Source organism: Argentina silus, assembly GCF_951799395.1.
Source record: "Argentina silus genome assembly, chromosome: 18".
Taxonomy (NCBI): domain Eukaryota; kingdom Metazoa; phylum Chordata; class Actinopteri; order Argentiniformes; family Argentinidae; genus Argentina; species Argentina silus.
Window position 1 is genome coordinate 8,260,371 of NC_139672.1, and position 17,500 is coordinate 8,277,870.

Here is a 17,500-nt window from a genome sequence, read left to right on the forward strand (position 1 = left end):
CCTCTAGACAGGTGGTCACACACACTCTCTCTGGCACCCGCACACACACATTCGCACGTACACACGCACACACATAAAAGGGATGAGGTGCTAGTCTGAGTGACCCATGTTATGCGTGGAGTGTATGTGTGTGTGTGTGTGTGTGTGCGCGCACGCACATGCAAGCATATCTGTGTGTCTGCGTAGGTGTGTGCATGTGAAGTGACCCTGCTAGCCAGCTGTTGTCTGAATGTGTAAGCCAAGCTAAATGTGTGTGTGTGTGTGTGTGTGTGTGTGTGTGTGTGTGTGTGTGTGTGAGCTTGCATGCATGTGTGTTTGTGTATGTATGTGTGTGTGTCTGTGTGTGTGTGTGTGTGTGTGTGTGTGTGTGTGTGTGTGTGTGTGTGTGTGTGTGTGTGTGTGTGTGTGTGTGTGTGTGTGCGTGCGTGCATATGTTTGTGTGTGCGCCTGTGTTTTTCCACCATTACTGTTCATCAGCCTCTCAAATCCCTCCTGATCGTTAATAAACCCCCTGTTATGAGGATCGCGCAAACAAAATGGCCGCCTGATCTAAACAAACAAGGAACCTGAAGGTCTCTCTCTCCCTTCTCCTCCCCTATTACCGCATACCACAGATGATTGGCCACTCTCACACTTTCATGTTTTATGATGTTATAATTATATCAAGCCTTTCATCCTATGCTATTAAAGTTTAATCGGTTTATGAACATCTTATTGGAGATGTTATGGGAGTAAGAAGTCATCCAATAGTCACATGATGTATTCAAGGTAGCAGCTCAGTGTGGTGATTGTTTTTTGTTTAGCGATATCCTCAACACAACAGCTGTTACATTCGACGCCATTTCAATATCATAGATATTTCCTTCGTTTTATTCCCTGGAACAGTTTCTTTTAAGTTTGGGTTTTCACTCTGATCCTGCAGAGGTAGAGATTGTGACTCACCAGGTTTCTATTCATAGATCATACTCTACATGACTTGAGCGCAATCATTTATTCAACAGCTGCTGTATCGGCACTCTACTGGGTGCACTCAGGTGTGTGTGTGTGTGTGTGTGTGTGTGTGTGTGTGTGTGTGTGTGTGTGTGTGTTTGCTCATGTGAGGTACAGTACTGTAAAAGGATAAAAGGATATGTATGTTCCAAAGTGTTTATTTTTTTTATATGTATCAGTGTATTTAAGTGTGTGTGTGTGTGTGTGTGTGTGTGTGTGTGTGTGTGTGTGTGTGTGTGTGTGTGTGTGTGTGTGTCAAGCGTGCGCACTGTATATGTATGTGTCTTTTGCATGGCATGCATTTGTCTGTGGCGTGTGTTCAGAAGTGTTTTTTCGTGTGTGTGCAGGTATTCGTGTGTGTAGGGTATGTGGAGTACATCCATACATATGTTTGTGTGTGTGTGTGTGTGTAGTCCTGACACTGCTCTTAACCCCAGGCCCGGCCCAATCACAGTAGCCTCCCGGCCCCCCACTAACTCTCTAGTTATTAGGGGATCTGTTGCTGTGGGCTAAGGGGGCAGGGGGGGCAGAAATAGCAGGTGCGCGATGATAGCTCCCTATATTTAGACCTGTTTGGATAACAGGAAGACATCCCTGTTACTGTCAAGCAGCACGGTATGACTAATGCACTAATGAGAAGCACTTTACCAGTGTAATTAGATTGATTCTTCTGTTTGAGTCAAATTCAATTTTTCACTTTGAAAACAGGCCTCTAGTCCATAACAGTTAACTGTCATACACAAAGTTATGGAGAATTGTTCAAATCAATAGCTGTTGCTTGGATACGCGCTTTATGTTTCATATGGTTGTTTGCCGACTTTTCTGTAAGAGCACATCCCTGGTGATGTAACGCATAAGAAGTATGAACTATCACTACATTATCAAGGTATCTCCCAAAACTAAAAAGTCATATAATAAAACAGTGATGATTACTATACTGTACACAGCGTAGTTCATATACACATACAGTACAGTACACGTGCAGTCACCTGGCCATGGTTATGTTGTTGTGATGCCAGGTTGAGTTGAGTGCTTTGTATGCACGTGCAGCATGTGTGTGTGTGTGCGTGGGCGGGGGGGGGGGGGGGGGGTATGGGTGCTTTGTATGCACGTGCAGCCAGCAAGGGTCTGTGTGTGTGTGTGTGTGTGTGTGTGTGTGTGTGTGTGGGGTGTATCGGTATGGGTGCTTTGTGCTTTGAGAGAGAGAGGTGAAACAGCCTGACAGAAAGGCAGGCGGCAGGCAAAGAGAAAAACAGACAGAGAATGAAAGATGGATTCAGTAACCAAAATAAAGTGACAGGTCCAACTTTAATAGAGGCAGAGTCCTTCTCCCTGGTGTCTGTGAGATCAGAATGGAAAGAATGAATTCCACCATTCCCTCCATTCACATCCCCTGTCCCAGAGGCCGGCCTGGGAGCCCTGACGACCCTGTCCCACCTGGTAAACAAACCCCTGACCCCCGGACTAAGCCTCAGAGCTGCCCTCAGCACCCCCAGGTCTAAATATAACAGCCGTGATTGGATAGGACAGAGACATGTTCCCTACTGAGGTTACACTGCACCTCCTACCTCTCTGATTGATACAGCAGCGGGAGGGAGGGAGGGAGGGAGGGAGGGAGGGAGGGAGAGCGGAGGGAGTAAAGAGAAGAACTACATGTACAGTATGGGGGTTGGGGCTGGGTGGGTGTTTATGGTCTAACGAATGCACCTGCTGGAGACTCTTACTAGAAGTGGGTGTGATTTTCAAGTTGATGGCTCGTTGATAGCCAAACCTACGATACGCTGACTGCTGTTTCTCATTCAGGCTTCAGGAGGGCCCCTCACAAGTCAAGGGTTCCTGGGCACACACCTACCAGGCCGTATGACCAGATTTATCAAGTGCAGATGACTAATGTATGACTAGCAGTTCTTTATCAGACCCTATGTATATACTGCCTTATAAGGTGTGAGACTTATTCGCTGTATTGATTGTTTTAATTCTTAGTTTAACAAGGCAAGTCCTATTGAGAGTCGTTTGATTAAAGGAGCTACACATAACATTTGGTGACTACAGCATATAATGGCCTTGGAATATCTGGAGGGATTGTGGAGCGATCAGTATTTAGAAGTAATAGCTCCCCATCTATGTTTGAATTGGCTATGGTATTAGCGTATTGATTTCTCCTGGCCGGTGGGGAAACTTTCTTGTCAAATTGTAGCTCCTTACAGAAAGTAGTCGAATCGAAACTATCCTTCATGTCCAAAGAAACTACTAGTACTTCAGGTGTACCTCCTTTAACAATGGAATATGGATGATGATGATGGTGGTGGTGGTGGTGGTGGTGGTGATGGTGGTGGTGGTGGTGATGATGATGATGACAGATGATGATGATGGTGATGGTGGTGGTGATGATCATGATGGTGATGACGGTGATGGTGATGATGATCATGATGATGATGATGACAAAGATGATGAGGATGAGGATGATGATGATGATGGTGGTGGTGGTGGTGATGATGATGATGATGATGACGACAAAGATGATGATGATATTAATTACGTTCTATCCCCCCTGTGTTCCAGAACATCGAGTTGAAGGTGGAGGTAGAGAGCTTGAAGCAGGAGCTACAGGAGAAACAACACCTTCTTGACAAGGCTCTGTAAGTACCTCTGAAAAGGAGAGATTATGCCCAATCACTATTTAGAATTCAATTTCACTGAAGATTGAAATACCAGCAGATATCTTGTAGGTAATTCCTGTGAATTGCCTACAGTATACAGTATAACCTACCCTAATTATTAGCTATGCCATACGCACAGTACATACAAGACAGTATTATCTTCCTGCCCTTAAATGCCTTTCGAGACCAGCCCATGTAACACAGTACAAAACCAATTATCTTAATGTTTTCCAAAGGCGTATAGACTTATATGATTGTAAATGACATACTCTGCTGGTATGCAGAGGAACACATTTGCCCTAGTGATTCAATTAGGGTTAACCACTCTGCAGTGTGTGTGTGTGTGTGTGTGTGTGTGTGTGTGTGTGTGTGTGTGTGTCTTTGTTTGATGGTCTTAGGCTTGGATAACAAGGTTACTCCCTAAGTCCTCCGTCATAGATGGTGTTAGGGCTGGATAATAAAGCCTAAGACCGTGCTCCTACAGTGTGTGTGTGCAGAGACTAAGTGATCAGTAGTTATTCCTCACTGGGCTGTGTCAGAACACAGATAACACCTCAGCTCATATTTCACACAGCAGCTGGTGGAGGGAGAGGACACACACACACACACACACACACACACACACACACACACATATACACACACACACAAGCGCGTGCGGACACAAGCACACACACACACAAGCACATGCGGACACAAGTGCACACACAAACACACTACACACTCCTGGTGTTCATCCCGATGGGTTCACACACTCGCCAAAACCGAAAGGGCACTGCTGATATCTTGGCGTGCCTACAGGGACGGGGCAATGCAATAGCTTGCCTGTCAGCCCCTTGACCCCCCACCGCTGCTAGCCTTTCAATGTCATTCCTTCTGGAGGGGCGCAGTGGGGAGTTGGATGAGCAGTCATTATTTTGCTGATGAAGGGAGCTGCTAGCATGAACCTAATCTCTGCCCATGCCAGCAGTATGTGTGTGCGTGTGTGTCTGTGTGCCTGCATGTGTATGAGTGTGTGTATGTGTGTGATTGTGTGCCTGCGTGCGTGCAAGTGTGTGTGTGTGTGTGTGTGTGTGTGTGTGTGTGTGTCTGTGTCTGTGTGTGCTTGCGTGCATGCTTGTGTGTGTGTGTGTGTGTGTGTGTGTGTGTGTCTGTGTGTGTGTGTGTGTGTGTGTGTGTGTGTGTGTGTGTGTGTGTGTGTGTGTGTGTGTGTGTGCGAGCATTGGTGCGTGCTTGTGATGGGACATTCTGTTCTCCCTGCCTTCCCTGGCACCTCTAGCTGCAGATCAACATGTCACACTGTATTGAGACCGCCCAATCAGTCTCCATGTATAGTAGCTTCCCTAGGGCTGGACCCCTTGTTGTTCTGGTTGTGTTGTTGTGATGGCAGCTTCAGTGGGAGTGAGCTCGGGGGGGCACGTACAGCCAGGAGGGTTTGCTAGTGTGAAGGTCACAGTTAGACCTCTGAGCCTTAGGGAGTTTTCACTCAGCATACCCGTAGGCTATGAGCCCATATTGGAATCCCATGTCTATGTACTGTACTGGTCAATCAAGGAAGGATGGAAGGATGGAAGGATGGAAGGAAGGAAGTAAGGAAGGATGCATTTTTAAATGATTTCAACCAGGCCTAGACCTGTACTGTACAGTGCGCTGCATAAGTAATGGGACAGTGAAGCATTTCTTCTTCTTTTGGCTCTACACTCCAAAAGTTTGGATTTGAAGTCAGACAATTACTACAAGGTTATCGGCCAATCTAAGCAATAGGGGGAGAAGGGCCATGGTCAGGGAGTTGACCAAGAACCCGATGGTCACTCTGACAAAGCTCCAGAGTTCCTCTGTGGAGATGGGAGAACCTTCAACAAAGGCAACCGTCTCTGCAGCACTCCACCAATCAGGCCTTTATGGTAGAGTGGCCAGACGGAAGCCACTGCTCAGTAAAAAACACATAACAGCCCACTTGGAGTTTGCCAAAAGGCACCTAAAGGACTCGGACCATGAGAAACAAGATTCTCTGGTCTGATGAAACCAAGATTGTACTCTTTGGCCTGAATGGCAAGTTTCACGTCTGGAGGAAACAAGGCACCACTCATCACCTAGCCAATACCATCCCTACGGTGAAGCATGGTGGTGGCAGGAGTGGCTTCGGGACAAGTCTCTGAATGTCCTTGAGTGGCCCAGCCAGAGCCCGGACTTGAACCCAATCGAACATCTCTGTAGAGACCTGAAAATAGCTGTGCACCGACGCTCCCCATCCAACCTGACAGAACTTGAGAGGATCTGCAGAGAACAATGGGAGAAACTCCCCAAATACAGGTGTGCCAAGCTTATAGCGTCATACCCAAGAAGACTTGAGGCTGTAATCGCTGCCAAAGGTGCTTCAACAAAGTACTGAGTAAAGGGTCTGAATACTTATGTAAATGTGATATTTCAGTTTTTTATTTTTAATAACGTAGCAACAATTTCTAAAAACCAAATTTTCGCTTTGTCATTACCAGGTATTGTGTGTAGACTGATGAGGAAAAAAGTGAAGGGGTCTGAATACTTTCCGAATGCACTGTACTTCCCGAGCTTCTCCTAATGCACACCCAGTCAGTCAGACTGGCAAGTTCCCAATACAGACACACAGTAGCATGACTAAGTCTGGTTCAAAATAATCCCAGTTATCTGAGCTGCCGTGCGCGATGGACAGAGTCCTAAACGAGTGCTGAGCAGCGGAGGAGAGGAGGACTAGGACAGACGCACGGAGACACGGTGGCGTGGGCCATTCTGGGAGCCACAGCAGGAATTCTGGGACGGCGTCGATGAGTGACTCAGGGAACAGATGTTAAAAGAGAGAGAGAGAGAGAGAGAGAGAGAGAGAGAGAGAGAGTCATGAGGGAGGAGGCGTTATGTCAGAGAGAGGAAAAAGAGAGATCGAGGATGGAAGGCACCACCTATTGTAGAGAGGAGCAGAGAGGAGAGAGTGGGAAAGAGGACAGAAAAAGGAGAGAAGAAGGAAAGAAGAAAACAAAGGGAGAGAGAGAGGAAATAGATCAAAAATGAAAGCTAGAAAGAAACGTGGAAACCGTTATTGTTCCCAATAGAGTGTTCGGTGAGTGTATGTGTTGTTGATGTAGTCTTCTGACCAACCTAGAATAGAACATAATCAAAGTTTACACCCTGGGGTGTGGCTGGTCTCTATTTGTGTCAATGGGAGGTGTTGGGTATCCCATCATCGAGATGAGGCCTATGACTTCATATCCTGACCTGAAAACGAACCTAACACGACCCAGGACTGACGCCACCGGTCTCCTGCAATAAAAAGCAACATTACTATGTTATGTGTGTACGTGCGCCTATATGTGTATTTATATACAATACGCTTATGTGTTTGTGGGAGTGTTTTAATAGATGGTTAGTCATGCAGACTGTTTTTGGATGATAGTCATTGATTGACACTGCGGATTACAATGTCATAAGTCATGTGATATGAGTCTGTGCCTTTCATCTGACATCCTTCTGAAGAGCTGCCCTTTTTTACTCCACTTTTGATAGGACGACAGCGGAGAGCCTGTCCAATCACAATGAGGCAGAGCTGCAGAGGCGATGTGAGGAGAGACAACAGGAGATCGACCACATGCAGGAGGTCCTCGAGACCAAGATACGATTCCTGCAGGAGGTATACACAACACACACACACACACACACACACACACGCACATGCACACACACATACACACACACAGCTGTCATTGAAATATGTAACACACAACAGATAACCAGACTGTGTCCTTGCGTGCCTCCACCAGGAAGCCCAGCTAGCACGGAGCGAGGCTGAGAGGAGGGCGGCCCTGGCTGGGTCTGCCTCCCACACCTCCCTCCCCTGCCTGGAGATGAGCATGGACGAGAGCCAGGAGGAGGAGGAGGAGAGACCCCAGCTCCAGCCCCTCCACCTCTCCCTTCACACTGACAGAGACAGGTACACAGATACAGACTCGGTTGGATTTGCCGTTTTAAGTTAATTTCTATTGCCTGTGTGTATACAATGATACTGATCTGATAGGTGCCCCTACACTTTGCGCTCTTTTGAATTCCAATACCTTTTTATAAGCTCAAAAGGCACTGTCTTTTATTGACTTGACAACACTTAAACTGGAAAACATCAATAACAACCGAGCCCCCCCTCCCCCCCCCCTTACAGCATGTAAATAAACACAAATCGATCATTTTCCTTGTCTATTGATCTATCAGCATGACATGAACCCTCCCTTCGTCTCCTCCTCTGTCCTCTGTAGGGTGATAGAGGAGTTGACCGGCGCCCTGCGCTCCAAAGAGGCTCTGATCACTGAGCTGAGTGGGGAGAAGAGTGTCCTGACCCGGAGGGTGGGGGAGCTGGAGGGTCAGGTGGAGGACCTCTCCTCCTCCCTGCTTCAGAAGGAGAGGGATGCCGAGGTGAGGCCCCGGCCTGATGGATGGTGCTCTGAGTAGTGTGTTCCTGATGCGTGTGTGTGTGAGAGAGTGGCAGTAGCAGGCATTTCTACCATACCTCACCCCGTCCTCACTCCCTCCCCCTCACACCTCCCCCCTTCCTTCCCCTGTCCCTCCCCCTGGCCTCCCCCTCCCCTAATTAAGTGAGAGTGTTATCCTACTCCTGAACTCAGCAGGTGGGACAGTCCTCAGCTTTAGTATTTTGAGAGATTAATGTAAGTCACTAGGACCACTTACATTCCACACGCAAATGCATAAATATACTTGTCTAAATGCAAATAAACCTGTTAGTTTGTTTTATGGATGCTCCCATGTTTTGAATCATTTCATGAGTTTGTATGTCATGTAAGAATACTTCTTTTCTGACCCCTGCTTCCCTCTCCACAGTTCTACCAGGAGGAGCTGGGCAGAGAGAGACTGCGTATCGAACAGGAAATGCAGGTGTGTACATTCTGAACTGACGTAGTCTCTTGGCTTGGATTTGTGTTCAGTCACTGTACTATTGCGTTGTCACTTACGCCCCCTTCTGGAGAGAAAAATAACACTCTTTAGAGTAGACAGGCACACCCATACAGGAGTAACAGGAATATTATGAGCTACAAAATATGTGGTCTTTATGCCAGGGGAATGACATGACACATGTTTTAGTTTCTTTGGGATTCATACAAATAAACACCACTGACTTTGAATTGTTTGACATAAGTACCCAGAGAGTATCGAATGGTTACCTTACCACACCATTTCTAAGTAAATACTAGGTAAAAAAACACTGACAAAGAAAGCGTCAGTGAGCCTAGTCTAATCTTAATCTTGTTTATAGATCTCCCTCTATGTCTCTGGGGGGGTTAATCCTAGTGTATTGTGGGTAGTCGTTGGCCTGAAGGGAGTGGTGGTGGGCCTGGGTTATTCTGAGCTCTGGTAAACAAATGATGTGTAAATGTATTTATAATATAAACAGGCACCTTCTCCACAGTCCCATTCTGAGGGGGTGGACCTCTCACATGACACAGATAATAGGCCTACTTACTGTGGCAGCATAACAGTATTTGATGGCTGGACTGGAGTAGGAAGGGACTTGTAGTCAGGTTTGAGGACGGTCTATCCTATAATAAGGCTATTTGACATTAAATCACCTAAGTTTGATATCCATAAGAATAAAGGGCCAATTTCATTCAGCTTTCTGTCTCTCGAAATGTAATGCATCATGATTACAGATGTAAAGCAGTACATTTATCATTTGGTTGATCATTACCTCCTGTAGTTTAGGAAATCAATAGTCATTATCTGTTGTTAGTCATTACCATGAGGGTCTATGTGAACCAGCCGGTCTTTCCCACTGTAACACCACAGCATTGACATTTGTCATTTGGCCTCTGTTCAATTTGGAATTGAATGAGTTTGAGGGAGTTTCTCAGAAGCAGCCGTTGATTTCAGGGTGGCTCCGCAGGCCTTTCAACTTGTAAATCAGCTGGCTGACGGATGCAAATGTGCCTGTCAGGACTGCTCTCTGCTCAGATTTCACACGCTGTGTGTGTGTGTGTGTGTGTGTGTGTGTGTGTGTGTGTGTGTGTGTATGTGTGTGTGTGTATGTTTCACAGCCAAAGCCAGCTGTCCCACAGGCAGATTGGGAAATTGTCCTTAATCGCAGCAAATGACAGCACAATCAAATCAATATTTGTGCACACAGCAGCGCAAAATTGTGTAAATGTTTACACAAGTGTGTGTGTGTGTGTGTGTGTGTGTGTGTGTGTGTGTGTGTGTGTGTGTGTGTGTGTGTGTTTGTGTGTGTGTGTGTGTGTGTCTGTGTGTGTGTGTGTGTGTGTGTGTGTGTGTGTGTATGTAAGAGACAGACAGAGAGGCCATCAACAGAACATGCTTAGTTTTATGTGTACCGTAAATTCATGTATGTGTGTGTGCGTGTGGGCATGTGTGATCGTGAGCACTTTAGCAGGTCATGTTTCAGCTGGGTTTCCAATAGGTCACGGTGACCTTCTGGTGTTAACCCCCCCCTGACACACACATATCAAGCTGTGTTGGCTCAGACAGACATCAGCACTGAGAGAGGCCTCCTAATTGGTTCCCCAGACACCTCAGCCAATGAGATCAGTGGTAATACCAGGCTGTCACAGAGAGAGGGGAAATGTGATGTGATGTACTCTGTCGGGAAAGTACCTTGGCACCATAAACGTTTCTATGTACGATGGACTGCAACATGAAAAACAAATACATGTACTATAAGCTTCTAATGGAAAATGACCAGCTGTTACTGTTAGAGGAGAGAATGTTCTTGATACTTTGTTGTTTGACCACCCCTTGCTTGATTCTATTCTCAATGCTTTCGAAGCTTTTTCTTAATGTTGATTCTTCCCTTGCTTGATTGCAGGCTCTGGTCAAGCCTTCTAAACCCTCTGATTGAGTAGAAGCTCCAGTTATAAACCACAAATCCTCCCCATGCTTAGTCAAGACCCCCCAGCAGACAGGCACACACTCACAGACCATGTTAAGCCCCTCCTAATCAGACCTGAGTGGAGAGACAGTACAAGGTCAGATCTGCCCTCAAAGAAAATGGCAGAGTCCTTATACAGCAGTGTAAAAGACAACAAACCGTTTGTGTTTGTATGTAAAGCAGTTGATAGGAGTAGCTTACATACGTATTGATTTTTCATATTCAAACTTTATTTAAACCATGACGTCCCATTGAGATAAATACCCTCAGGTGAAATGTGGTAAACATCAAATTAATGATGCACATCCTTGCAAGCGAGGCTTGTGCCATTTGAAGTTGTGTTCAAAGCCAACATTCAGTTTTTGGGGGGTATGAAAGCTGGAACATTCCGAGGTTGGTATTTGAGTCACGGTGTGAGTGCATGACCATCTGTCTGCATGTCTCTGGGATATACAGGCTTTGGTCACCATGGAGACAGCTAAGCACAAGGCATGCTGGGCTATGTAGTTTTGTAGAGTTCATCTATGAACCATGTAGAGTTCCTTTATGAACCGTCTCTGGTATGAGTTACACAGAAATAGACAGAACAAAAAATGATCTGGTTTTGTGAAGTTGCTCTGTTAGTCATCATGTGATGACTGATTATGTATCGCCAGTGTTGCCAAGAATAATGATTTATCTGTGGAATATTCAGTACTTTGTGGCGCAATGTGTGATGTCTGTGTGTAATTGAGTTTCACCCTGTCAGCGAGTCTGTATGATTCATATTGATCTCTGATGTTGCCAAGAATGTTGACGCATTCTTTCCAATCGAACCAGTCGATTCAGTTCATCTTCATTAGTCAACGTACATACAGGACTCGTCAACTCTTCCTTCTCAGCACAAACAGCCAATTATATGTCCTCCGATGTCTGTCCTTGAGAGGTGCCTTTCTGCCCCCTCTCTCTCCGTAGCCTTTGTAGCCTTAGTAACCAGTTTTATTGCCCCCCTGTCCTATTGTTTCAGGGAGGTTTGACCGAGGTTTTGACCCTCCCTCCCTCCCTCCCTCCCTCCCTCCCTCCCTCCCTCCCTCTCTTTCTCTCTCTCCTCTGTGCAGCATGTGGTCTCTTTGTCGAATGGCTAGTTCTGATGGGTTGCCCTCTATATGATATCTCCACAGTGCAGACAGGCTTCTGCATGAACCAACCTGGGCCTCGGGTGACAAACCCTTCTAGAATATAGAAATAGGATAGGCTGGATAGAATAGAATGGGATACAATGGAATAGAATAGGATCACTTTATGACAGCACTTACTAGCAGCACTCAAAGCTAAAGAGCCACCCCATCTGCCCACTACTATATCCCACTAAAACAAGGAATTAGATGTTACAGGGAAAGGATGTTACAGCTTTCCAGTTCTTCTCAACACATTATTTATGTATGACTTCTAATGCACACCTGAAGCCTGCTTCTTTATGATTGGTTTCATGGTTTGTCAGCAGTACAAAAATCTCTGTTCATTTCTTTCCTTCTGTTTTTGCTATTGATTAATGGCCTTTAGGTGTGAGGCTATTTCTGTGTTCTTTTTTTGCATAAGGAAGAACTCCAGAAACACAAGGAGAGGTTATACAGACTGAAACACAAGGAGAGGTTATACAGACTGTTCCCTGTTCACTGGAAATGAGTTCAAGTCAGCCCTCAGGCAGTGTGTGTGTGTGTGTGTGTGTGTGTGTGTGTGTGTGTGTAGGTGTGTGTGTGTGTGTGTGTGTGTGTGTGTGTGTGTGTGTGTGTGTGTGTGTGTGTGCGTGCGCGCGTGCGTGCGTTTGGGTGTGTGTGTGTGTGTGTGTGTGTGTGTGTGTGTGTGTGTGTGTGTGTGTGTGTGCGTGCGCGCGTGCGTGCGTTTGGGTGTGGATGTGTGTTCGTTTATTAAAGCCGAGTTATTTTAATAATGCTGTTTGACGGGGGGAAATGTTTCTTTGTAAGCATTGTGATTAAATGTCTCATTAAATATGTACAGACTACAAGACTGACCATGAGGTTCTGTTTCAGAGATGAATATTCCCATGTAGAGATTCCTAAAGAATATCGAAAAATGTATAGGCTGTGATGGATTAACTGGTTTTATCTATATTGTACAATATTCCAAATACAGAATACAGCGCAGTTTATGTAAGACACTGTGATATGACAGTCTATTTAACTTTACAGAGCGTCACTAATGCTACTATGTTACTACTGTACATTTCACCTGCTCAACGGAGCGAATGCAGTGCTTAGTATAGACTGGACACAAAGAACCACGCGCTCCCCTAGGATCGTGTTCAGTTTGTCGAAGTCCATTTATACTTTACTATTGACTAAATGGAGACCAAATGAGGTTATAATTAATTGTGTCATTTGAAATGTTAATTTGATGACTTCATGTGTCTCATGGAGCGGCTTTGTAAGCTCAAAGTAGATGCCTGGATATCCCGCACCCCTATTCCCTGGAATGGTGCGCTCCGCGGCTGCAGTTCTCGCCAGTCTACCGCGTTGCCACATCACTATCAGCCCAAATAATCTACCCGCCGCGGAGCTGACGCGCTCTGTCTATCTCCGCTGATGATCATAACTCATGAATGAATGTGCATCGATTACGGAGGATATGACCACCTGCATGGAGGGACTTGTTTTGGTTCGAGAATGTTCCGCGGTGTGTTTAAAGTGCTACCGGTGATGAGCAAGCGCAACCTGACAGCGCGACTCCCCGTGACAGCCAATTGATGCAGGGAAACGTGTGTGTGTGTGCGCGCGTCGTGTTGGAAATGTGTCTGGGACGGACGGAGGAAAGTCTGATGACTTGTGTGTCCAGGGAAAGCCGACAACATTAGAATGACTGAATTAGTTTTTTTTTCCCTCTTTCGGACTTGAACCGATTGCATCAGAATTTCCATGACGGAATGCAACTGCATCGGTAGAATCCAATGCTGACAGGCGATATTGGACTGCTTGGAAGCCTCAGCGATCTGCTCAAATGACTCTTATCATTCATCTCGCGTCTCTATAGTAGGCTTCATCTAACAGTACGATACATCAGCTCCCGAAGCCTCTGGACAGTGACAGAGTGGAGACTGCGTTTTTCTCAGATAATAAAGGAACTTGCTGCTGTCTGCTTTTCCACTGCAGTCTACCAAACCATCACCATTTTAGCCTTTCATTTCTCTGAGGGGCTATTTTAGTTTAAAAAAAATCAATTTACCTATCAATTTAAAAAAAAAGAAAAAAAGAAAGAAAGAAAAAAGCCAACTTATTCAATTGTAGTGGTCTTTGTTCCCCAAAGAGATGCATCATTGTGGTCTTTTGTATAATCACATGGCTGCTGTTTGTTTTGCAAATCTATAGAGAATGGGGAAATGTTGACGAATGCACTGATGCTGGTAAAAACACTGATGCATTATGACAGCTAAGCTATCCTCAGGGTAGATGGGACCCTCTACATCCCAGCTCCTCTTTATGGACAACGGACGTGGACATCCAATAAGAAACCCACCTTCTTTCTCATCCAAACCCAACAATTAATGAATTAATTCATCTCCTAATTAAAGCCCCTATCAGTGTGGGATGCTCGACAAGATGAAGGAGGCGTGTCGTATCTGCGCGCGGGAGCTCTGCGGTAACCAACGGCGATGGATCTTCCACCCGGCCTCCAAGCTCAACCTCCAGGTGCTCCTGTCTCACGCCCTGGGGCGCGAGCTGACCCGGGACGGCCGCGGAGAGTTCGCCTGCTCCAAGTGCGCCTTCATGCTGGACCGCATGTACCGCTTCGACACGGTCATCGCCCGCGTGGAGGCGCTGTCCATCGAACGCCTGCAGAGGCTGCTCCAGGAGAAACACCGGCTCAGGCAGTGCATCGGCGGACTCTACCGGAAGACCAACGGGGAGGAGGGGGCCATTACCATGACCGGGGGTGGAGGAGGAGGAGGAGGGCAGGGGGACGGTATCGTGGATATGTCTGGTCTGACCCACGCTAAGTACTGCGCCCTCCTCCAAGAGGACCTGGTGTATTCTCTGTATGAGTCGTGGGCCGAGGAGGGGTTAGAGTGTGTTGATCATCATCACCACAACCCCCATTGTACGGCAGTGGGGCCTGGGTCGGAGGTCACGGGGGTGGGGTCGTCGCAGCGAGGCGTGGGGGGCGGCACCCCCAGGAAGTGCCGGGGGTGCGCGGTGTGGCGGGTGGCGGACTCGGACTACGAGGCGGTGTGTAAGGTGCCCCGGAAGGTAGCGCGGAGTATTTCCTGCGGGCCGTCGACGAGGTATTCGGCCAGTTTGGTTGGAGGGAGTGTGACTGGAGGGGGGGGAGGAGGAGGAAGAGGAGGAGGAGAGGAGGAAGATTCAGAGGAACCCCCCTCCTCGCTCACTCTCGTCCCCGGCTCCAAGCCCCCGTCGCGGGCCTCGGACAGCGACCGCACTCTGGCGGGTCGAGCCAGCTCCAGCCCTTCCTTAGACTCCCTGGACGCGGCTGGAGAATCTACCCAGCCTTGTGTGACCCGAGACGGGGACAGTAGGCTCGGGTTCCCCCAGGAACCCCTGGATGACCAGTTCTCTGACTCCCTCTCTGAGGAGCACCTGGGACTTGGACCTCCACTGGGGCTGGGCCCATCCGGCTCTGCCTCCCGCCTCTCCCTGGCTCTCTGCCTGGTCCAGAACTGTGTCCAGTACCGACCCATCCAGAGCCCCAAGGGAAGCAAACTGCCTGTGCTGCACAGACAAAGCCCCAGCGACGGTGGCTCCAGGCTGGGCTTCACTGAGCCAGGCCTGGGGGTGTTGTATGGATGTCCTGAGAGAGAGGGGGAGATCCTGGCTCCTCTACCCGAACTGGAGGCCCCTCTGGTCAGGCTGGATATGGGGATGATTGGGGGGGGTCTGGATCTGGCTGAGATGGAGGCACTGTGGGATGATGTATATGCAGAGTACCCACCCCCACGGCCTCACAAGGTATAGCAGGGGCAAATTTACTGAACATTCAGAGATATATTAGAACAGATAAAATTCTCTGTCACATAGTTTTTCTCTGTCATGTGGGCCCCATACGTTTTTAATGGTACCGTTCTGAATCCCGCTATTTAAGCCCAAGAAGCTCTACCCAACTGGCTCACTTTGATCTCATTTACTCATTTCCTGGCTAATTAGTTGTCAATCACTTTAATCCCGCCTTCATCCTCTTCATCCTTTTGCCCAGAGGATGTGCGCTGCATAGTGTCAGTGTGTGAGTGTTTGGGCATTGCATGACCACTGTGTGTGTGTGTGTGTGTGTGTGTGTGTGTGTGTGTGTGTGTGTGTGTGTATGTGAGACACGGCGCACAACCTCTCAGATGTGTGTGTGTGTGCGTGCGTGTGTATGTGCGTGCATGCGTGTGTGTATGTAATTCATAATCACTCGGTTGGAGCTGAGTTAGTCAGCCATGGTGATGAGTGTGTGTGCAGTCTGTGAATCTGCTATGGTTGACCTACCACCGAAATCATATTAACACGCTTAGCATGATCCTGTCAGTAACATTATCATTTCTGCCTTGCAAAAAAAATTATATTTTTCCACTAAGCCGTTAGATAGTGATGTCAGCTAAAACTGCAGTCTTCATTCCTTGGTGAAAAAACAAATATCATGAGAACTAAAAGGTTAGTCAAATCAGATATCTAATATACCAAACACAGACCTGCATAGACCTGGTATTTGCCTTGAGGCCTGTACAGAATCTGCTGACAGATAAGGAGAGTAGTGTGATTAAGATTCAAGTTTCTGTTACCATTATGAAGCTCAAAGACTTCTCCTCTCAGATACAGTTGCTCATCTGTCATTGTCAGTGTGTGTGTGTGTGTGTGTGTGTCTCTGTGTGTGTGTCTCTATCTGTGTGTGTGTCTCTATGTGTGTGTGTGTGTGTGTGTGTGTGTGTGTGTGTGTGTGTGTGTCGCTGTCTGTGTGTGTGTGTCTCTATGTATGTGTCTGTGTGTGTGTGTGTGTGTGTGTCTCTGTGTGTGTGTGCAAGTGCGTGTGCGTGTGCATGTGTGTGTGTGTGTCTGTGTGTATCTGTGTGTGTCTGTGTGTGTCTGGTTCAGGAGTATTCCTTCACGTGAGCCGTGCCCTGGCCCCAGCCTTACAGCCCTGTTCGCTAAAGTAGGTTAGTTATAGGGAGACGTGGCGGAGACACGGGATGGCGCCACAATTGGCCTATTTTCACAGCGCGCCCAGAGACACAATGTCAGACCAACTCCACGTCTCAGCACTGGTTGGCGAGTGGATATCACAGTACATTCCTATCATTGTTGACTGTAGAGGATGGTCTTCTAACATTCTACCTTACTGAAATGGCCCGGACCTACAGAATCTGTGTGTACAATATCTCTACAGAATGTATACGTCAAGGGAGGCTGGTGGAAAAATGGTGGTAGAAATCAGAGGACGGGTTCATTGTAATTTCATGGAACGGAATAAGGAGTGGTATGACCTGTTTTGATACTGTTCCTCATTCCATCTTGTGCATTACGATGAGCCCGTCCTCCGATTTCTACCTCCACCAGCCTCCCCTGGTTCCATGCTGTAGGCACATGCTGGGCGCTCATGTGCAAGCCTGACACACTGGTTATGTAAAGATAGGAGCTGCACAGAGCACTTATGACACACACGCACACACACACGCACACACATGCACACACACACGCGCACACATGCACACACACACACACACACACATCACACATGCGCGCACACAGACACACACACACACACACACACGCGTGCACACACATTGTCTTTAGGCCTTGCTTTTAACAAAGTACACACATGAATGAGCAGAACATACGAAATTCAGTACAAACGCTCAATTCTCTGCAGCAGTGTTGTCATGCGTCCAGAAATAGCTCTGCTTCTCTGTGCTTCACACCAGTGCAGCCTGTGTTTGAAACCAGTGCAGCCTGTG

At 47.2% G+C, this 17,500-nt stretch overlaps 1 protein-coding gene across 1 annotated transcript in view; it reads left to right on the forward strand.

Annotated features, from left to right (window-relative positions):
• LOC310819254 (myomegalin) overlaps positions 1-17,500 on the forward strand; it is a 42,613-nt gene that overhangs the window by 1,022 nt on the left and 24,091 nt on the right. The window contains exons 2-6 of the mRNA XM_083690498.1: positions 3,553-3,629; positions 7,185-7,308; positions 7,439-7,608; positions 7,925-8,081; positions 8,505-8,558. Of these exons, the coding sequence (XP_083546624.1) occupies positions 3,553-3,629; positions 7,185-7,308; positions 7,439-7,608; positions 7,925-8,081; positions 8,505-8,558 (582 nt within the window). The remainder of the gene's footprint in view (positions 1-3,552; positions 3,630-7,184; positions 7,309-7,438; positions 7,609-7,924; positions 8,082-8,504; positions 8,559-17,500) is intronic.